General features: G+C 31.9%; 3 protein-coding genes across 3 annotated transcripts; 2 read left to right on the top strand and 1 right to left on the bottom strand.

Annotated features, from left to right (window-relative positions):
• The first annotated feature begins 5,219 nt into the window (after positions 1-5,219).
• LOC110640435 (photosystem II 22 kDa protein, chloroplastic) lies at positions 5,220-7,401 on the top strand. Its single transcript, XM_021791740.2, has 4 exons — positions 5,220-5,798; positions 5,911-6,024; positions 6,729-6,972; positions 7,064-7,401. Exons 1-4 carry the CDS (start codon positions 5,583-5,585, stop codon positions 7,309-7,311), a joined length of 822 nt encoding a protein of 273 aa, XP_021647432.2. The 5' UTR covers positions 5,220-5,582; the 3' UTR covers positions 7,312-7,401.
• A 10,420-nt stretch (positions 7,402-17,821) lies between these two features.
• LOC110640414 (uncharacterized protein At4g08330, chloroplastic) lies at positions 17,822-20,112 on the top strand. Its single transcript, XM_021791713.2, has 2 exons — positions 17,822-18,203; positions 19,383-20,112. Exons 1-2 carry the CDS (start codon positions 18,106-18,108, stop codon positions 19,774-19,776), a joined length of 492 nt encoding a protein of 163 aa, XP_021647405.1. The 5' UTR covers positions 17,822-18,105; the 3' UTR covers positions 19,777-20,112.
• Positions 20,113-20,916: 804 nt separating this feature from the next.
• On the bottom strand, positions 20,917-22,166 carry LOC131171373 (F-box protein PP2-B10-like). Its single transcript, XM_058131326.1, has 3 exons — positions 21,836-22,166; positions 21,640-21,758; positions 20,917-21,538 (listed from the first exon to the last, which is right to left on the bottom strand). Exons 1-3 carry the CDS (start codon positions 22,145-22,147, stop codon positions 21,067-21,069), a joined length of 903 nt encoding a protein of 300 aa, XP_057987309.1. The 5' UTR covers positions 22,148-22,166; the 3' UTR covers positions 20,917-21,066.
• Between the last annotated feature and the right edge of the window lie 1,351 nt (positions 22,167-23,517).

Raw genomic sequence — 23,517 nt, 5'->3', positions numbered from 1 at the left:
GTTCTTAACATTAATTTCTAATTATGCTATAATTAGAACCTATCTCGAGGTTAATGGTATGCCCCTTTTCATATGATTGAATTAAATCAATGACGTGCATTAGCCGTAAACCTTATATCTAAGGGAGTCATATATCCAAGTGGGTATTTCCTGTCATCTCTCTGTCTGTCTCAGTCTGTTGTAGCTCTAGGCTTTTTGATATCCTGATATCTCTGCTGATTTTCGGTAGGAAATTTGGGATTGCACGTTGTGCTGGGAAAGACTTCACTGTAATGTACTGTAAATGCCCATTCCAAGGATAACCAAAAAAAATGAAAAAAAAAAATCAATGAAAATTAAATTAAAATTATTTAATTAGTTGAATGGTTAGATCAATGATTTAAAATATATTATTTATTCAGGTCTTTATTCTTCTTAATTATTAAAATAATCATTTATTTAAGAGATTAGTATAAACGAGTTAAAGAATTTTAAATTTTCAAAAAGTATAAAAAATTAACTTATTTAATTAGAAGCAAGTGCAAAAAATTAATTTGTATTATATGAATTTAAAATTTGAAAATGTTATCTAATATTGAACTTTATGTCAAAAACTTAGAACTCAGCATTTTATAAATTAATTTGAGTGTCCTTTCTCCACTATTAATTAGTGCTAATATTGATGGGTACTGAAAGAGACTTAGAAGTCCAACCAGAAACCCTTAAGACACATGATGAGATGACACTACAAATTTTAGAAGGGCCATGAGAATATAATACATTTATCATTTATCATGCATGAGGTGAAGGCTCTTTATTTTCTTGCTAGAGGACCCATCTAATGTCTAGTCTACTCTTATCCTATGCTTCTTCAAGATTTTTATCCTTAATATCTTAGAATTTGTTTAGTATATGGTAATTTAATATAATATAATATAATTAATTTTTTTATTAAAATTTAATTATATTATAATTTACTAAACATAATATAAAATTACTGAAATTACAATATCATTTTATTACAAAATTTTATATTAAAAAATGAAGTATATAACAAAAGGTACACATGTAATTGAAGTGTGCAGCATGAGATAAGGCATAGATTTTTCACCGTTCCCTCTCCGAAATAAATAGGTGTGTGTAAATGATCGGTTCTGTTTCGAATCAAACTAAACTGATAAAATAAAAAAATAAAAATAAAAAATTTTAAAAATAAATCAAATCGATCATTAAGAAAGAACCGAACCAAATCGATAAATATCGGTTCGATCTAATTTTAAACTGATCGAACTGAATTTTGTAAAATTTCATATTTTTAAAATTAAATCTCAATAACAAAAACATAAAAAAACTTATAAATCAGAACTCAAAAATCTTAGAGTTTCCTTTATATATATATATATATATATATATATATATATATATATAAACCTAGCGAAAATAAAAAATCAAAAATTAAGAAATTTAAAAACAAATCAAATTGATCATTAAGAAAGAACCGAACCGAACCGATAAATATCGGTTTGATCCAGTTTTAAACTGATCGAACTGAATTTTATAAAATTTCATATTTTTAACATTAAATATCAATAACAAAAACATAAAAAAAAAAACCTTAGAAATCAAAACTCAAAATTCTTGGAGTTTCCTTGATATATATATAATTTCGGTTCGGTTCGATTTTTTTGTTTTTTATAAAAATAATCGAATCGAACCTATTAACCAAAATTATCAAATTTTACAAACCGAACTGAATCAATTGAATTTTAAAATCGAACAAATTGAACTGAATTGACTCGACTCAATTTGATTTTTCGGTTTAGACCAAAATCTGCTCACCCCTAGAGATAGGACTATAAATATTATTTTATCCGTGTGTTTGATTTCACAAATCTAGGTTTATTTGAAAGAGGGTGTTTACACGAGGACTTGTGTGTTATAGCCGATAGCTGTATTTGCTTCTATTTCTTATACCATCTAGTATTATCGACTAGGGCTGCGAGAGTTGCAAATAGCTCTTTCCAGCACTCATCAATTTCGATGAAAAATGGCTTGCTTCTATATTTATACTCCTTTGATTTTGTGATTACTGAGTTATGTTTTAGGGGATTGACATCTTTGAGGGACATTATCGGTGCCATCTATGTAACACTCAATCCCTCAAGTGGCAATAAGAGATTAAGAGAGCCTATAAAGCTCTACTCATGCCTAGTGATTCTTTGAATGAGGGGGTCCTCCTCAACTAGAGTTTGCTATCTATTTTACAGATTGAGTCGGTTTCTTGAACTTTATTAGCACTTTCTTATGGCTTTAAGACTCTCGTAGCCATTACAGTCATTGCGCTACAATGTCTTTGGCGCCACTCATTTGTTCTACTGCTATATGATTGTTAATGAAACTCTATTGCTCGGGTGATTTTCATCGGGTTGTGTTTTCTTTTACAAATTTTTCGGCTTCAATAAGGAAGATGGACTGTTGGGTATTTTTTGAATTTTTATTTTATTTTATTTTATATTGAACAGGGCAATTTTTTTTTTTATTAATGAATATCTCTATCTATTTAGAAAAAAAAAAAGACATTGGAAGGGAAATTGCGTAGATAGATGGGATATAAATAAGCGGACCCATATGAAAAATTTGTCGCTCTACCACTTGATTTCAATCCCTACGAGTTATAGCAGACAAGTTACGGCACCAATGCTCTAGCCTTTTTCTTTTCTTTAAATATAGTCTACACTTTATAGGAGTAGTTATATTTCTTTAAATATAGTGTAACACTTTATAGTTACACTTTTTAAGATTAATGATTTTAAATATAAAATTTATTATTGATTATTTGTAATATTAAAATATTTATTATTGATTTCGATTATATTTGATTTTCTTGTGATTTCTATTTAATTCAATTAATATATTTAATAACCATTAAACATTGGAATGTTGGCCCCCTAATAGCAATGAAATTAAAAAAAAAAAAAGTTGGTATAAATAGCATCAAAGCAGTTGTTTGATTTGAATAATCAATATCTGAGTGAGTAATCTGTGTTTAAAATGAAGAATAAAAAGTGATAAATTATTTGGGAGTGATAATGATGTATGAGAGGATGCCACTTTCCCTAATTATTATGTTCATGATAATGAAGGCATCATAGGCTATTTGTATGACTAATTAAATAATTTGATTTCACTAATCAAAATAATTGATTTCATTGTCTACATCCTTAATTGTCGCCATACTTTGTGTGATTCGGCATTATATTATTCATACTCAATTTTTTTTTTCAATATTTTTTTCTTATTTTAATCTATTTAAAATCACATTACGTAAAATTTCCTATAATTTCCTATAATTATAGTAATGTAATTATGAATAAATATGTGATTGAATTATTAATTTTGTTTTTAATTTTTACATAAATTAATTAACATTATAAAAACGCTTCAATTTGCATAAATCTATATTGTTTTATATAAAATTTTATATTTTTAGAAAACTAATATTTCTATTGAAAGAATTACACTGCTCTTTTATTTATTTGATAAAAATACTATAAAATGTTGATAAAAAAATTTATTTCCATATTTAAATAATTATTTATATAAAAATTGATTAAATATGAATAACAAATGTATTAAATTTGTGCAATTTTCCAAACTAAAAAAATATTTATTTTTAAATTTATATCCACCCCATATCTATGTGTAAATAGTTGGCCATTAAAAGTTTTTTTTATTATATTAAGATATTTTTTTTACTTATATTTTATAATTTATAGAAATTTAATCTTGACTGTCATTCTCAACAATGCCTTTTCTAAAGATTAAACTTAAATTATCTCTCTAAGAGTGCAATGAGTCATACCACTGCAGCCAACACTTAATGGTATTGAAAAGTACTCTTTAATTGTATGATTTTAATAATATTAAACTTGTCTTTAAAATTATAAAATTTTGATTTTCTCTTAGTTAGAACTCAAATAAAAAAAAAGAAAAAAAAAACTTGAGCACCTTGGCTAGAAAATAAAAACATGGGCATGGGCCTCAGAAGAAAGCATAGAAAAAAGAGAGTTGGGCTTGACTATGGTAGAGTTGAGAGCCCATAAGGTTGTGCAAGGGGTGTATCCACCATGCAAAATTCCTTGTGCCAATTGGAGGCCAGGAAAGCCAGCCGAATATTCAAATTGCAATGCAAATTTTGTAACTTATCACCATATCAATATATTAGCCTTGCAAATTTAACATTCAGAGATTGGCACAGCTATTAGTCAACAGCAGGGAGAAAGCTGAATCACATGTTCAAACTGAAGGGAAAAACGCAGCAATTAGACCCCAAATTAATAGCAAAACTTAATAGGGGGAAAAGTGTAAGAAAATTATTTAATAAGGACCTGCTTCAAATTCCATGAATTAGGAAAAACAAAGAGGAACAAAATACATAGTGACCCAATACACTTGCATCAATAAATCATCACCCACTTACTAACAAGCTTTCTGATGAGATAAAACTAGAGTTTTATAATTATTGATCATGATGGTATTAATATAGTGAAATTGAAAATTAATTTTATGATAGACTCATGTAATTGATTATGATTTAATTTTAGTTCTTGTTTAAATGTGAGGAAAATAAAGGGAAAGAAAAATAAGTAGAGAAAGAAAATAAAAAATAATTAATATTTTCCTTTGATTAGAAAAAAAAATAAAGAGAGAAAATAATATTTATTCTGTTATTATTATTTTTTTTTAGAGAAAAATATATTTATACATAAAAATTATAAAATTATTCTTTTTTAAATTAAAAATATATATATATATATATATATAATAAAATTATAAATTTATTATATCCTTTTTTTTCTTCTTTTCAACTAAAAATAACAAAAAGGAAAATATTCCACCCTTTATTTTCCTTTTCCCTCAAAAATTTCTCAAATTATAATTTTTCTTATAAAAAGCCGATGTAACTTGTTAAGGTGTCAAATCATTGGTGGCTTAAGATTCCTCTGTTCAAAAAGCCACGTTGGCTTTAACGTGTGGTTTGATGAGCTTGTGACTGTGTGGCTCGCGTCTCCAACAATTGCGTGGATTTTTGTTGCCTTCTTGATTGAAAATTCTTAAGAACTGTGCCTTTCTCCTTTCTCTCAGCAGCCAGTTCCCTCCCTATCACACATTCATTCTCATTATCTTCTCTTTTACCAATTACAATGTCTTTCAAAGCCACCAATATAATTTTAATTTTATTTTTATTTTTTTTTAATATTTTCACTCAGAGTATTTTTGCTTTAGCTTTAGCATATTCAAGTCGAATCCTTGTATAAGAAATGAAAAATCTTTATCAATTGGAGTAATTTGTAATTTGTATAATATAGTAGAAAAGAAAAGAGGGAGTACACAGCGACGTGGTCACTCAGCTGCCCGTCATTAGAACTCTCACCATATCCACATTTTCATGCACAAATCTCACTCACTCACTCGCTCCATCCTTTAAAACAGTTCATATCAATTACTTGCAGACCAAATTAAAGGAGCGTTTAATATTCTGCTTCTTCACCATTATCAAGAGAGTCGAAAAGCTAAAGATCCTAGAAGAGGTTTAAGCTTTAATGGCTCAAACCATACTGTTCATGTCTGGTGTTTCTACTAAGAATGTGGTGAATTTGAAGAGAGACCTTTTACTCCAATTCCAAGTTGAGAGACTAAGGCCTAAACCCTTCTCTCGTCTCTTCTTCAATCCCCTTCCTTCAAACTCTTCTTTTTCTTCTAAAACATTCACTACACTTGCTCTCTTCAAGTCAAAAACCAAGGCTCCTCTTAAGAAGGTATGCAAGGCATTTCTTTTGTTTTTCCTACCATTAGATCTAGCAGGAGATTTATACATATATGCAGTTGCTGGAAGATCTTTATTTTGAATTTTCTTGAATAATATTGTAGGCTGCTGAACCTAAGCCCAAGGTTGAAGATGGTATTTTTGGTACCTCTGGTGGAATCGGTTTCACTAAGCAGAATGAGCTGTTTGTGGGACGTGTTGCTATGCTTGGTTTTGCTGTGAGTTCCTTCTTCCTCTTCTTCTTTCTCATTTTTGTTTATATTTCAGAGATTACAGTAAGCTTTTAGTAATTATTACTCAATTTTAACTGTCTTTTCATAGTTTATTACAGGAGATCTATTACTTAATTTAGAACTTGAAATTTATAGATATGGTGGCTCAATAATAAATTTGATAAAAAAATATGAACTTATAGCAGGCATGCGCATAGCCAAGTAGCTATGGCATCCTTATAATAATCTAGGAGTCCAGGTTTCAATTCGCTATAATAAAAAAAAAGCATTAAAGCTAGCTGAATTATTGGGTCTTCTGACTGTAGAAGGAAGAAGAAGAAACATGTTTCCTAGGTAATAGAGTTTTGTTTAATCAGAAAAGACAATCATTGATAATCAAGAGAAATAAGAGATTGTTACCATAAAAAAAATATTTATCAAATTAAGATTCTTCTACATTAGCATTATTAGTGGATTAGTAATTAAATAATTGGACATGTGTTTTGTAATAGAATAAATATTATAAATATGTATACGAAAGTATTCTTTTTAATTGATTTAGCTTAAAATTTAAATTCGAGATTTTAGAGTTTTAAAAATTACTCCAATACTATTTATTTTTACTCTTGTTATTTGAGAAAGAGTGAAATAAATGAGAAATAGAATGAGAAATCAATTTTATAACGGTGATTGGAAACAAATATTTGCAGGCATCCTTGTTGGGTGAAGCAATAACAGGAAAAGGAATTCTAGCACAGTTGAACCTAGAGACAGGAATTCCCATTTATGAAGCAGAACCACTTCTTCTTTTCTTTATCCTTTTCACTCTGCTTGGAGCCATTGGAGCATTAGGTGACCGTGGCAAATTTGTCGACGACCCACCCACTGGCATTGAAGGTGCAGTCATCCCTCCTGGCAAAGGTTTCAGGTCAGCATTGGGTCTCAAAGAAGGAGGTAATTAACCAACTTATTTATGCAATTCTATGCCTACATTCCAAAAAATTTGCATACAAGAATAACACTTTTTTTTTTCTGCCATTCCAAGGTCCTCTGTTTGGATTCACCAAGGCCAACGAGCTCTTTGTGGGAAGATTGGCTCAACTTGGAATTGCTTTCTCTTTAATTGGAGAAATCATAACAGGAAAAGGAGCTCTAGCTCAACTCAACATAGAGACTGGAATTCCTGTCAATGAAATCGAACCCCTTGTCTTGTTCAACGTTATCTTCTTCTTCATTGCTGCTTTGAATCCTGGAACTGGCAAATTTGTAACCGATGAGGATGAAGATGAGTAAAAGATGAACTTGTTATGCATGTAACAAAAAAAAAAAAAAAAAAAATCCTCCCTTGTACTCTCTATTCAACAAAAACATTCTCTTCCAGTCTTCCTCGAGTCTCTTGCTTGATCAAAATTGTGTTACAGGGTTAATTAATTTGGGCCTAAGCCAGAATCCAGCCCAAACAAGTTAAAGAAACACTGGCCACAGATACGGCCTGCAAAGAGTAGAAAACTTAACGGCGGGATATTGACTTAGAGGTGACATGTGATGCATGATGATGGGCGGTGCGCGGTCGGTCAATATTAGCACAAGTGGTGATTCATTCGGATAATGATGAAAATTGCTTGACGGGAACAAAACATTGTCGGCGTGTTTTGCCTCATATTTACTGCAATTTATTATTTTTTTAATAATCAAGAATATTCATTATTTTAAATAATCTAAAATTTTTTTAAATAAATTATAGTTAACAAACATAAAATTATTTTTAATATAATTAATTGAAGCCCAATTTGAGATATCTTTAATTTTAAAGATGAATTTAATATTATTTATTAATAATAAAAAATTTATAATTGCTACTTAAATTAATTTTATTATATATATATATATATAATTCTTTATATTAACTGAAAATAAAGCATATACTGGAAAGAATTCTGTTTTATCATTACTAATTAAAATGGTATGCTCATCACTAATTGGTGCTCATAAATAATCCTTAACAATTATAATTGTCTTTTCAACTCATGGATTTATAAAATTATATTATATTTGAATGATTTAATTGAAAAACCAGTCGATTAATTAATTAAGCTCTACATTTAAAATTAATGTACAATTTTTCTTTTTTAATTGTAATGAAACAATATCATCACGTCCTAATATAATGATTTGAACCAAAATATAATAAAAAGTTGTTAAACAAAAGATGAGGCTGAATATCTCGGTGTGACCCTAATTGAGTTTTGTGAGTTAGTCGGGTGTGCTCAGGGGCTGATTTTTTAAAATCTCACATCAGTTATGGACAGTGTGCGTGTATGACTTATATGTAAATAAGGATCTTGTTAAAATTGTTATGATTTTAACAAGCACTTATTTCTGTCACTGAATTATGTGTGTGTCTATCTCTCGATAAAAAAAAAAATATTGTGTTTACCATATGATAATTAAGCAACTTACTATAACATGCTATCATTTGAACTAAAAATTATTCACAGCAAAATATATTATGACACAAATTTTCATAATAATTATATATATGAATAATAATGATGAGGAGACATCATCACCGGAGCCACTTCCATTGTTCAAGGGTTCAATTACAAGAGTAAGGGTAAGGGAATCGCAAAGTTTGGTTAGTAGGCTTTAGAGGCGTCAAGAGTATTAGATTGGGTTTGGGCTTGGGCCTTTGGAGGACAAATGGATTAGCTTCACACAATTGGACCTTGGAGCCTAGCCTCTAAAATATTTTATTTTTGTTTCTTTATGCCATGTGACAGATTAGTTATTTGTGACTCATATAAATACTTGTCCTCGACATAAAATGGGGATAGCTAATATCAAATATTAAGAGAGCATTGATTTTCAACCATCGCTATTAATTGTAAGAGCTTTATGATTTCTTCCTTATTTGTTGAATAGACTTCGACTTAAGCAAATTGACTACTTGCTTATTTTATCTTTATAATCAAGGTGCTCTAGCCTAGCTACTATTGTGTTTTGATTGGTTATCAATTCTACCTTGTTTACTGTTAAAAGATCTAATTCTATCTTTAGATGTGATGTCTCTAATATGAATATTGGGGGTGTTTATCATTTGGTATCAGAGTAATTGAGCATCAAACAAGGTATTTATTCTTAGATCTACTCTTTTAATTTCTGCTTAGAATCCTTCATTCACATTTTATTTTTTTTTCATCACAATAGCATTCGGCTGAAGTGATTTTTCTAGGGTTTTTTTGTAGTAGCTTCAAATCTGTCTGAATTTTTCGTGTGTTTGGCTGAATATTTCTTCTTTCCTTAGTGATTTTTCATTCAAACCTGACATTAATACATCATAGCTGAACACTCTACATTGGGTTTTAGATTTGATTTTTGCTTGAAATTGAGTTTTTGTTGTATTTGTTTTAGGGTTGTAATCATTCAAGCTAATATGTTTGTTCTTGCTATCTTTTACCTCTTTAATTTGAATATCAAGTTTGAGAAAATTATTGATGATGCATCTGATGATTGGGAATTGATGTTGGTTGTTGGATTGAATTAAAATATGACTTTGAACAAAAATATGTGTTGTTTGGTTGTGTTTGATTCGTGATTATTGCTATTTGGCTGGAATTGGAAAATTGTGATAAGCTGTTTGCATTGATTTCTGAGGTTACACTTAGTTGCTATCTTGAAATTTAATCTGTGATATTTTGAGGTATTTGGGACATCACATATCAATTTTGGGGGGTAGATAATGCTGTTTGGCTGTTGAATCAAATTTTACTCATAAACCGGCTAATTTTTTGGTTTACATAGTAAATCCATCCAAAAAAATCTAAAAATTTTCTTACTATTTAGATACTATCTCAGTAGCATCCATATAAAATTTTAGCTCAAAATTCCATCATTTGGGTTGGAAACAAAATTTTTTGACACAAACTGGGCATTTTTTAGTTTACACAGCAAACCCGCCAGAAAATTCTGAAATTTTACCAGCAATTAGTCAGTTTTAAGATAGGTTTGTCCAAAAAATTTCAGGGCAAAACTCATTCATTTGATAAGTGAAGTGAATTATTGCATCTTTTGGTAAAATTGTGCTATTGTTAGAAGTTGTGTGACTTGGCTATGATTTCTGGGATTTTGGCTTGATATTTTATCCTTAGGTTGTTAGTTTTTCTAGTCTACAAAATCTTTTCACTTATATTAATTGCTTTAATTTTAGAGTCTTCTTTTCTTTGATTCAGTGTCTCATTGCATATTTTTATTTACGTCTTGTTTCAACTCATTCTTGAATATTTTGATAAAGTTTGTGAGTATTTTGTTTATTTGTGTTTAGGTTCTTAAAAGAAGCAAAGGAAGGACTTTGAGTGGTAAAAGGCAAGAGTGGTGAGTGCATAAGAGGGTAAAAGCCTAATTGTATGCTAAACACTTGAGAGGGTGAGCTATTTATTTTCTAACCTCGTTTTCTTTGCAGCAAAATGGAACAAAACACAAGTAGTAGTAGTGGAGTTGAGGGGAGGAATTTTGAAGATGAAAGGGTTTATAAGGAGGCTATGGCACAACAATTTGAGAGACTTTCTCTCCAAACAGCCATCATAATGAAGAATTGCAAACTATGAGAAGAGACTTGAATGAGTTGAAGGGTTTGAGAGCTGATGTGAATAAGATGATGGAATATATGATGGGTAATGAGAGGGAAAACAGAAATAGGAGGGAGGAAGTAGGTGTGCATGTGGGAGATGGAGGTAGAGTTGGAAGGGATTTCGAGTAGAACCTAGGATGGAGGAGTAAGAAGAGTTGAATTGGTATGATGATAAGTTTGAGGAAGCATTTAAGTATGGGAACCATCACTTTGATAGTAGGAGGTTTTGGCCACCAAGGGGGACAGTTGTTAAAGGTAGAAAAGGAGGAAGACAACTTAGATTTGATGACTATGGTGAGAGAGAGATGCAAAATGAGAGGGTTGATGCTAATGTGGTAAGCATAAAGATGAAAATAACTCCTTTTCATGGCAAGGAGGATGCTGAAGCCTATATTGATTGGGAGAGGCAGATTGAGATGATTTTTGAGTGTCACAATTATAGTGAGGAGAAGAATGTTAAGTTGGCAACAGTTGAGTTCAAGGATTATGCATTGGTTTGATGGGATCCATTACTTGCAAGGAGGAGAAGACATGGCTTGAGGGGTGTTATTACTTGGGCCGAAATGAAGGAGATCTTGAGAGAAAGGTTTGTGTCGCCACACTTTGGAAGAGAGGTGAAGTTGAGGTTGCAGAAACTTACCCAAGGAAGTAGGAGTGTGGAGGAGTAGTACAAAGCCATGCAAATTGCCATGATTAGGGCTGAAGTAGAGGAGGATGAAGAGGCCACCATGGTTCGGTTCTTGAATGGGTTGAATCCCGACATTACTTACATGGTTGGCTTGCAAAATTGTAGAACGGTAGAGCAAATGATGTAAGTAGCCATTAAAACAGAAAAGGAGATGAAGAGGAAGCGGGCTACCAAAAGTAAATGGAACACTCAATCATCATACAATTCGGCTTCCAATGCACCATGGAAATCGAATTAAAGTGGAACACCTAAAGTGAAAAAAGATGTGCCGAAAGTGAAGAAGGTGAAGTGGAAAGGAAAAGGGAAGACGGAAGGAAAGGTAAAAGAGAGAAATAAGAAGGTGGAAAATAGAGCAAGGGATGTGAAGTGTTTCAAGTGTTTGGGAAGGGGGCATTATTCCAATGAGTGTCCAAATAGGAGAGTGATGTTTATTAGAGAAAATGGAGAATGGGAGAGAGGTGAAGAAAAGGCCGAAGAGAGTGCTAGTGATGATGAGTATCTTGATGAGGGAGAGCAAGCTCCCACGGATGGTAATGTCCTTGTCACTATACACACCTTGAGTGCACAAGTCAGTTTAGGTGATGGAGATGAGGTGCAAAGGGATAATATTTTCCATACTACATGTTTGGTGAATGAGAAACTATATAGTATGATTGTAGATAGTGGTAGTTGCTACAATGTTATTAGTAGCTTATTAGTTGAGAAGTTGGGGTTGCCTACCACTTTGCATCCAAAGCCATATGGTCTCCAATGGCTTAATGATTGTGGGAAATTGAGAGTTACCAAATAGGTTGTAGTGCCTTTTAGCATTGGGAAGTACCATGATGAGGTAGTTTGTGATGTGGTGCTTATGGTAGCTACCCATTTGTTGTTGGGTTGTCCATGGCAATTTGATAGAAGTGTGGTTCATGATGGGAAAAAGAACAAGTATACAGTTTTGAAAGATGGCCGAACCTACACCTTACTTCCTATGTCACCATCTCAAGTGCATGAAGGCCAAGTGAGGATCTTAAAATCAGTTGAGGAAAAGAAAGGTTGGAGAGAAAATTTGAGAGGCCGAGCTTGATGAGAGGAAAAATGAGAGTAGAGTGAGAGCAAAAGAAGTAAAGAAAAAGAAAGAGTGAGGGCTCAGGGCAAAAGGAGAGTAGAGAGAAGAAAATGAGTTTGTATGTGAGAGGAAAAAAAGTGAGGGAAGCCCTACAAGGGGGGAGACCTCTTTGTGCGCTTATGTACCAGGAGGTGAATTTATGTTTATCTGACATTAATCAAAACTTGCCTAGTGGTGCTGTTTCTTTATTGTAAGAATTTGAGATGTGTTTCCAGATGATCTTCCTTCAGGTTTGCCACCAATTTAGGGAATAGAACACCAAATTGACCTCATTCCGAGTGCTCCAATTCCAAACAGACCAACATATAGGAGCAATCCTAAGGAGACAAAAGAACTACAAAGGCAAGTGGGGGAACTTTTGGCAAAGGGCTATGTGCTTGAAAGTATAAGTCTATATGTGGTTCCAGTGCTCCTTGTACCAAAGAAGGATGGGACATTAAGAATGTGTGTAGATTGCTGTGCTATCAATAAAATCACGGTAAAGTATTAACATCCCATTCCTCGATTGGATGACATGCTTGATGAGTTGTTTGGTGCATATGTGTTTTCAAAGATTGACTTGAAAAGCGATTACCATCAGATTAAAATGAAAGAGGGAGATGAATGGAAAACCACATTCAAGACAAAATATGAGTTGTATGAGTGGATGGTTGTGCCATTTGGGCTAACCAATGCACCTAGTACTTTCATGAGGTTAATGAACCATGTGCTTAGATAATTCATTGGCAGATTTGTGATAGTTTATTTTGATGACATCTTAATTTATAGCAAAAACATGGATGAGCATTCGCATCATTTGAGATATGTGTTTGATGTGTTGAGATCTGAAAAACTGTATGCTAATATGAAAAAGTGTTCTTTTTGTTTAGATAGAGTTGTCTTTCTTGGTTATGTTGTGAGTAGCAAAGGTATGGAAGTAGATGAGCAAAAGGTTATAGCCATTAGGGATTGCCCAACTACTAAAAATGCACATCAGGTTAGGAGTTTTCATGGATTGGCTAGTTTCTATAGGAGATTTGTGCCTAATTTTAGTACTATTGCTACTCCTTTGAATGAACTTGTGAAAAAAGATGTTGTGTTTGAATGGAAAAAGAAGCATGAAAATGCATTTGCTGAATTGAAAGAGAAATTATGCACTGCACCATTGTTGAGCTTACTTGATTTTGATAAAATGTTTGAAATTGAATGTGATGTTAGTGGTGTAGGTATAGGTGCGATTCTGATGCAAGAGAAATTCCCTATTGCATATTTTTGTGAGAAATTGAATGGTGCTGTCTTAAATTACTCTACTTATGACAAAGAATTGTATGCACTTGTTAGGGCCTTGAAAACTTGACAACATTATTTATGGCCTAAAGAGTTTGTCATACATTCTGATCATGAATCATTAAAGCATCTTAAGAATCAAAATAAGTTGAGTAAAAGACATGCTAAATGGATTGCTTTTGTTAATTCATTTCTATATGTGATTAAATATAAGCAAGGAAAGGAAAATGTTGTTCCTGATGCACTTTCTAGGAGGTACTCACTTTTGTCTACACTTGATGTAAAGTTGCTTGGGCTTGAATTCATGAAAGATTTGTATGCTAATGAAGATGACTTTGTTGGTTTGTATGATGCTTGTGAGAATGGTGCATTTTAAAAATATTATAGACATGATGGGTACTTATTTAAAGAGACTAAACTTTGTGTGCCTAAGTGTTCTACACGTGACTTGCTTGTGTTGGAATCGCATAGTGGGGGTTTAATGAACATTTCTTTTGGCCTAAGATGAGAAAAGATGTTAAAAAATTGTGTTCTAGTTATGTGCAATGTAAAAAGGCCAAGTCTAGAGTTATGCCACATGTGCCACATGGGTTGTATACACCATTGCCTGTGCTTAAGGAACCTTGGACTGACATTTCTGTGGATTTCATATTAGGGTTACCTAGGACACAAAGAAAACATAATAACATATTTGTGATTGTTGATAGATTTTCTAAGATGGCACATTTCATTTCATGCCATAAAACTGATGATGCCACTCATATTGCTAGTTTGTTCTTTTGGGAGGTTGTCAAATTGCATGGCATACCTAGGATGATAGTTAGTGATAGAGATGTTAAGTTTCTACGTCACTTTTGAAAAGTCTTGTGGGGTAAGCTAGGTACTAAACTTCTGTTTTTCACTACTTGTCATCCATAGAATGATGGACAAACTGAGGTAGTGAATAGGACACTAATCACTCTATTGTGTGCTATGATCCAAAAGAACTTCAAATCTTGGGAAGATTGTTTGCTATTTATTGAGTTTGCTTATAACCGTGTTGTGCATTCTTCCACAGGATTTTCACCTTTTCAGCTTGTATATGGATATAATCCACTCACACCACTAGACTTACTACTATTGCCTATTGATCATATTGATAGTCTAGATGGTAAGAAAAAGGCTGAATTGGTTAAGAAATTACATGAGCAAGCTAGGGCACACATTGAAAAGAAAAATGCACAATATGCTTCTCATGCTAACAAAGGCAGCAAGGTACTTGTTTTTGAGCTAGGTGACTTGATGTGGGTACATTTCAAGAAGGAACAGTTTCCAAACCAACAGAAATCGAAACTGCATCCAAGGTGTGATGGTCCATTCAAGGTGTTAGAGCGGATCAACAATAACGCCTACAAAATTGAATTGCTAGGTGAGTATAGTGTTAGTGCTACATTCAATATTTCTTATCTTTCTCCTTTTATTGATGCATGGTCGAATTCGAGGATGAATTCTTTTCAAGAAGGGGGGAATGATGAGGAGACGCCACCACCGGAGCCACTTCAATTGTTCCAGGGTCCAATTACAAGAGCAAGGGTAAGGGAGTTGTAAAACTTGGTTAGTAGACTTTGGAGCCGCCAAGAGGATCAGGTTGGGTTTGGGCTTAGGCCTTTGGAGGACAAATGGATCAGCTTCACACAATTGGACCTTAGAGCCTAGCCTCTAGAATATTCTATTTTTATTTCTTTATGCCATGTGGCATATTAGTTATTTATAACTCATATAAATACTTGTCTTCTACATCAAATGGGGATAGCTAATATCAAACATTGAGAGAGCTTTGATTTTCGACTATCGCTGTCAATTGTAAGAGTTTTATGATTTCTTCCTTGTTTCTTAAATAGAACTTGGACTTAAGCAAATTGACCACTTGCTTATTTTATCTTTATAATCAAGGTGCTCTAGCCTAACTACTATTGTATCTTGATTGGTTGTCAATTCTGCCTTGTTTATTATTAAAAGATCTAATTCTATCTTTAGATGTTATGTCTCTAATCTGAATATTGACGGTGTTCATCATATAATAAAATAATAATCTTTTAAAAATAAATTTTCATAAAAATTATTAAGAGAGAAGTGCCTTATTACTTTTAAAAATTTTGATTATAAGACAAGTAGCTTATTACTTTGAAGAAATTTAATTTTAATTTCATAATTTTTGCAAAAATTTTTTATTGTGAACAAAAGTTATGTCATTAAGAAAATGCAAAAATTAATTCCAATACATCATTATTACTCACTATCCATCAATTTTTTTCCTTGAAATTTTGAAAAATGAATGAGAAATAGTTGTTGATGAATGATGCCTTTATCGAAGAAGAAGAAGAATAAGAAAATGAATGGTATGGTTGAGAGGTACTCCAAGTGTAAATAAAAAAAATTAACTTTTGATGTGTTATAATTGTAAATATAATAAGGATATATATCATGAATAAAACTAATGTCTGATGGGTTAATAATGGACTTTTAATAAAGGCTATAAAAATTAGATCAAAATGAGACTAAATAATTGGTTTAATATTGAGGGGCTGTAAATGAAATAAAGGAAAATAGGAGGGGATGTAACTCCAAAGACTGAAACACACCATTATAATATTTTCAATCTTAGAAGGGGAAGGGTAGGGAGGGGGGTCGAAGGGGGCCACTACCCCTATAGTTTTGCCAATGCTTTAGTCGACTTTGTCTACACCTTTAGGCTTGTGTTTACTGTTTGAGCTTTGTCATCTTTACCTTCATTTGAGCATTTGAGTTGACTTGCGATGATTTCTTTAGTCCTACGACTCTTTGTTTTGGTGCTTTTTCAATTTTGATTTTAGGTTGTCTGGTTCGATGTTTCTTCGGGGGGAAATGGAGTGAGGGTGGTGGACAACTTAATTGGTTAAACTTTGCTTGAATTCGATCAAGCTTTTCAGCCTTGCATGTCCTTCATTTTTTAAGACCCAATCCCTATGATTTCGGGTGTGTTCATTCTTTTCCTTGATTATGTGAGACTTAGGGTGATTACCTTTACTCTCTTTGCTTTTGGTCGATATTTAATATCTCGAGTTCCACTCTATTTGGCCTTAGGATTTATTTTATGTGAACTTTAAATATGTGTTTTGTTTGGACTTGGATGCTATACTTAACTAGCTTCCCTTCTATTTATGGGGTAAGGACCATATAACCTTTTACCTTTTAATGGAATCCCTATCTTTGTTAAAATAAAATAATAATAACAATAATAATTGAAACTCAAAGCCAATGTCTCCTGCAAGTCAAAAGGCGGTCGAATTGTAACCCATGATAACTTACGTTGTCCTTTATATATATATATATATATATATATATATATAAAATTTTAATTAAAATTTAAATTCAAAAAATATTATAATATTATTAAATTAAAAGTTATTAATATATAATTAAAATTTTAAATATCTTTTAATTGTGTATATAATTTAATTGAGTCAAAGTAATAATTATTTGTTAAAATTAATTTAATTTAAAAAAACTTAAGATTCAAAATTTGATTCACTTTATCTTTTATGTTTATACTTTGATTTTAAAAATCATTTCATTAAAAAAATTCTTAATTTAAATATTTTAATTAATATTAAATAAAAATTTAATAAGTTAATTAATTACTTAATTTATAGATGGTGTGTAAAATACTATATAGTATAAAATATGTTCAAAATGTTATAAAATTAAATATTTTGTTATAATATTGAAATTAATTTGACTCATTATCCAAACTATTGGAGTTAAAATCTAATATAATTAAATTGAGTTGAAATTTTATAAATCAAAATATAAAAATATAAAATTAGAAGATTATTATCTATAAAGTGACTATTATATTCACCCAAAGCTTTCCAAAAAGTCCAATGATGGGCAAACAAACAAGCAACTTCGATGATAGTCATCTCTATGTTAACAACTCAACTAGGGACACGTGTAACGCAATAACATACTATCTCACATAGAGTAATCCACTTAACTTTGTTTTAATTTAATTAATCTGTATTAACACTAATTACTTCATTAAATTAGTTATTTAATTAAAAGAATCCTTAATTAAAATCTCATATAGTTTCCGTTTTAAACCAGGTCATTACAAAGAAAAGGACAGCCTAGGAGCCACCATTATTGCTTTTTTCATTGCTTTGATTCTTCTTCTTCTTCTTCTTCTATGCACCGTGTGAAACCCCTTTATTTGTTCTATCTTTAAGAGCTGCTTGCCGTGAACTGCGGTTGCTTATTTGCGGCCTACCTACTTAAAGCTTTCGAAATTCTTCCTCGATTAGCTGTCGGCGAGCATCGACATTTTTGTTGCCTGGCACCGTCAAAGCCACGATTGTAGCTATTGACCAGTGTGATTCAATGGAGAAATCAGCGGTTGTCAAGGACAATTATCTCAACGGGAATCAATTTCACTCGTTTTCTTCTTCCTCTGCTTCTCTTAGAGACGTTAACTACAGGTCTTCTTCCTCTCTCTTTCTCTAAGTGAAGATAAGGATCCATTTTATAGTGATTAGTTGTTTTTCTTGTTGGGATTTGCGGAAAGTAATTCAATTATATGAAAGAAACTGATTTTCTATGTGGGTTTTTGTATTTGGTTGATTTCAAATTGGTTAATTTGAATTTGTTATCTTTTGCATATAGGAACCAATGATTATATTCACTTGGTGATCTTATTTGGGCTTGTTTGGAATACTTGAATTGGTTGTTCTTAGTTTGAATTAGATAGGTACTTGATAAAGCGGGTGTGTGTGTGTGTTTTTAAATATATTTGATTAATATTTATATTTAATTTCTAAACTCGAGAATGAGAAGTATTTCCAAGTTTATATAGAGAAATGAATTTTATGGGTTAGTGATAGAGAGCTAGAAATTCTTAAGTTTGAAACTTCAGTTATGTGATATGTTCTTGTGGTACACTATATTTTGCAAACTCACAGGAGGACCCAAATTGAATGAGCTGGCCCGCCTTGTACATGTGGGATTGAATCTGTTGATTCATTTAGTTCTATCATAAAGTTATGTATCTTGAAAGTCAAGTGTAGTTTCATTATCCTTCATATTTTCTGGTGGTTTGTGAATGACGGTCGACAATGATTTTGTTGTAGTGGTTAGGCAGCATGGAAACAATTGTCTCTGTAATTTTAGCTTTTCTGCCCCATTTAGTGTCTGTTGTTGTGACTGATTGACACATTGACTTTGCAACACCACCTGATTAATGGAGTGGGTGGCAAAACATGTATTTGGCCACTCGAATCATTTGAATAGTGAATATTGTGGTAAATTAGGATGAGTTGCAAATCGATTCTGATGGTGCTTTTAAATGCTTCCATCAATTGCACCATTCTGATTCATATACAAGTTATCTACAATTTGTCGCTGTCGTAGACATGGTTGCAAAATAAGTCTCAGATCAATTTCTGATATTCGTTCACACCTTGTTTTGAATGACAAATAGAGTGATGAAGAAATGCCAAGAAAGACTAATAAACTTACCCTTGTTGAATAACATTAACAAATTGGTGTGCATTTTCATTTCTTATAGTTTTCTGTACTCTCTCTATTGGATTCTTGAGGTTTTGGTTGTTTCAACATGGGTCATTTTTCTGGAACCTGAATAGTGAAGATCTTTGATACAGCTGTGGCAGTTGTGGATATGAGTTGAACTTAAGCTCCTCCAATCGAAACACCTCAACTATTGGCTCTAAATATGGGAAATCAATAAAACGAGGGATAATCTCATTCTTTGACATTGATGAGAGCAGATTTACTCAGGCTGAAGAATTCCAATGTATTCCTAACTTTTCGAAAAATTCCTGGGGTTTGTTTCGCCGGAGAACCAAACTTCTTTGCCGTAAATGTGGCAATAATATTGGAATTGCTTATGAAGATGAAACTTCTGCTTATCCACTTGTATCAGATGGTTCAGATTTATCGTCAGTTAATGGATCCAAACATCAAAAATATGATGTTAAAATCCGTGCATTACAGCCCTCATCTGTTGATCGGTCTGGCATTCGACTTTCTGTATAGTGTGTTGCAGCCAGTCTTTGAATAATTTATGTTAATTGAATTTGAAGGGTATCAATCACTCAATAACTATAGCAAAAGTTCTCTTGTGATATATTCAGGTATACATGTTTTGAGTCCTCTTTTATTTTTTGTTTATGCAATTATCTTCATTTTTTACATGTTTAGTTGGTGCTTGTAAAGAGCAGTATTAGGAAATGAACTAAAAAGAAAGCAAGTGTGGAGTCTGAAGGGAGTTGAGGGGTTGAGGAAAGTTCATAAACCCTTTTGAGATTTTATTTGTATAATAATAGTGTGATATCTGGAATTTTTCTAAATGAATGAGTAGATTTTGGAGAAGCATTGGCATTTCTGTTTTTCAAAATGAGTTGAGTAGATTTTTCTAATTCTTTTTTTTTTTTGTGCCTCTTCCTTTCTTTTTTCTTTCTTGATCAAGGACTATTGTGGAACATCTGCTTCGTTTCCTGCCTTCATTTTCTTCCGCAAATATGATGCTTGAAAGTGTTAAATTATTTGTGAAAATGAATTCTTAATGACATGATTTCAAGTTGGTGTTGGAGATTAGCAGGTCAGAGTGACTTGGTGAATTGATCATAGTTACATTTACAAAATTTCTTCTTAACCATGTAATGTGAAAGCTGTTCCATCTAATTAAGAAGTAGGTACAGAAGCTCCAACTCAATTTCCCCAAGTCATCAGCTAGAGAAGTCTTGTGCTGTAGCAAGGCAGCAATGGCAAATACTGAGCTTTATTTTCCACAATAAAGCAAAGTATATACACAAATGGTCCTGGACATTTTGCAGCAATGAGGCCTAATCTAAAAGGAGATGCTGAAACCACAACCACCTTGGCTCTGGATAATAATTTCATTTTTCTGTGATCATTGGTTCGTTTTTCTTCCCCTTTCTTTTACCCTCCTTCCTTTTCCATCAGCTCTTTATCTTCCCCTGTCTTTTCTTCCGACCATGGAATTGTTTCAGTCCGCTGGACAGCACTAGGCCAATAAAGCATACCAAATTTATTCTTTTACCTTTAGCTGTGCAAAGTTCAGCATCATTATTGCAAAATCTTAGAAGATAGTTTCCATGCATTTCTTTACCAAAAGTTGGTAACTTGATAGTAAAAATTTAAGGCAAAGAAAGAGAAGATAATGATATTTTATTTAGATATATAATTCATTCCACGTACATAATGGCAAGAGAAGTAACTCTAACCCATGGCATGGATGATGGACCTCTCACTCTATCTAGTTATATTGCCAATGTCCCCAAATGCAATTGCCACCTTAGATTTTTACTCTCTTTTTGGCCTGATCTCTATCCCTTGAACAACGAGACCACGTTTCCAGTGACCACCTTTCACCTCCAAAATACTCATCTCCAATTCCCCATCTTCGCCTTCCTTGTTAAAAAACTCACCCAATTTAATCTCCAGCCACCCATCTGCTCTCTCTTTAGGGTATCCGCCATCGCTTCCTCCAGTGGGCACAGATGCTCGCAACCCGAAATGCCAGCTGCGGCTAAGCATACCATGTCGCCTTCTCCGTCCTCTTTTTGCGTCCAAAAAAACACCACGCGTAAAGCTTTCACTTCCAGCAAGTCCCACACTGACCTCTGCAGGGAGGGATTGAAACCCAAAAGCTCCTGTTGCTAATTTGAACACCAAATAAGCTGTATACAATGTTGCCGGGGACAACATTTGAGTATTGATTTTGCCACTGATTTCAAGCCAACATACCATGATAAGCACAGCCACTTCTGCAAATCTGTTTGCACACAGTTGCAAAAATCATAAAAATAGATGGCAACAAAAAAGAAATCAGAAAAAGAGAGAGAGAGAGAGAGAGAGAGAGGGGTGAGGAGAGACCTGGAATCCGGTTCGGATACCCATCTCCAATAAGTAGGAGTATCGCTCCAGACAATCGTGAGGTCCCTTGCAGAAAGCATATAACATATCTTCCCAGTCCATTTTTCCAACGCAAAACTCTGATCCATACGTATATTCATACTAAATTACAGATCGCAGAACCAAAGATTGAAGTCGGAAAAAGAACAAACATTACCTTTTTGCCCTCGTCGATGAGGATTGGATTTTGGCAGAGTCTGAGAAAGAGTTGTTTCTTGGAAGAGGAAGAAGCCAATAGAGAATAATAATCGCTGGAGCGGGAGATAATAGACTGAAAATCCACTGGCAGGAAACTCTCCCAAACGGTGTCGGATAGGGCAGCATTCTTGAACAAAGAACAGACGATGGACAAAGTGCAGGCATCGCGAGGACTTGTAAACGACAGCACGTTTGATATGCAACCTTCCGGCAACACCGAGATGTCCGCTCCTTGGCTAGCGTCCATTGACACCTGAATTTGGTCGGTCATGTGGCGTTTAGGTTTGATCTCCGACCCTCGAATGACAAGCGAAAGGGAAAATCAGAGTCTGTACGTTAAGATAAGGTATGGGAATGGGTCTGGGCCTGTTGAGGAAATCTCGGTTTCCCATTTTTTTTTTTTTAAATAGGCTTAACAATGAAGTTATCAATATTATATATAAATATATAAAGGGTGCCTTTCGTCTTTCAAATGAATTATAATTATATTTTTATTAATTATAATATTTAAGTAAATTTAAAATTATTAATTTAAATTTTATATAAATTTAAAATTTTTAATCACATTTATACTATAACTTTAATTGATTATAAAATTTTATAAAAAATAATTAATTAAAATAAAAAATAAAAATTATAATTAATTTATAATCAATCTATAATAATATCTATTTATATAAAGTATTTTGTTATTTAAAATAATTTAAAGTTTATATAAATTTTAAATTTTTAATTAATAAATTCTAATTTAAATATAATTAAGTTAATAATTAAGAAAATATGTAACGTTAAAAAATTATCCTAACTTGATTAGAATATAAATCTTTATTAACTAAGTTGAATTCTATTTAATAATTAATTATATATATATATAATAAAAAAAATTTACATGATATTAATTAATTAATTAATTGAATATAAATCCTTAACTAAGTTGAATTCTTCTTAACAATTAATTTTTTTACATATATATAAATTTAACTAATCAAAAACGTATTTATGGCACAGATATAAAAGTTGGTCGCCAATAATATATATTAGAGACAAATAACTATGGCTATTTACATTATAGCATTATTAATAACTTTGGCGATAACATTTTTATCCTTAATACATTTTGCAAGAAATAGACAATCTGTGGTGTTTTGTCACTAATAACTTTTATCAATGGCAAATTCATTGTTAAATCCATATTTCAATCCTTAATATTACTATATTTAATATAAATTAAAAAAAATCAACCCCTTAGATGTTACATAAGAGTGATCCTATTTATTAATTCATAGTTTTATTAATTTATTAAAAAATTTTATAACTTGAAGTCTTTCTATTATTTTTTTTTTATTTTTAAAAGTAAAATCCTACTATTATTAAATCTTAATGCTTATTGCATAATTTTTACTCTTTTTATAACATTATTCTTCTAATATTTTTTAATTATAACTCTATCAATTATAAGAGTTTTAATTTGATAAATAAATTAATATATTTAAAGTTAATACGACTGCTCAAAATAGAGAATATAAAAACATACTAATAAATCTAAATTTAAATACAATTAAACTAAAAATTAAAATTTAGAAAAAAACACAGCTTTACGTAAAAATGAAAGGGAAAAAATTATAAAAAAAGAAAATAAAA

Source organism: Hevea brasiliensis, chromosome 12, assembly GCF_030052815.1.
Source record: "Hevea brasiliensis isolate MT/VB/25A 57/8 chromosome 12, ASM3005281v1, whole genome shotgun sequence".
Lineage (NCBI taxonomy): Eukaryota > Viridiplantae > Streptophyta > Magnoliopsida > Malpighiales > Euphorbiaceae > Hevea > Hevea brasiliensis.
The sequence above is the reverse complement of the archived record's forward strand: the minus strand, read 5'-3'. Positions and strand labels throughout refer to the sequence as shown.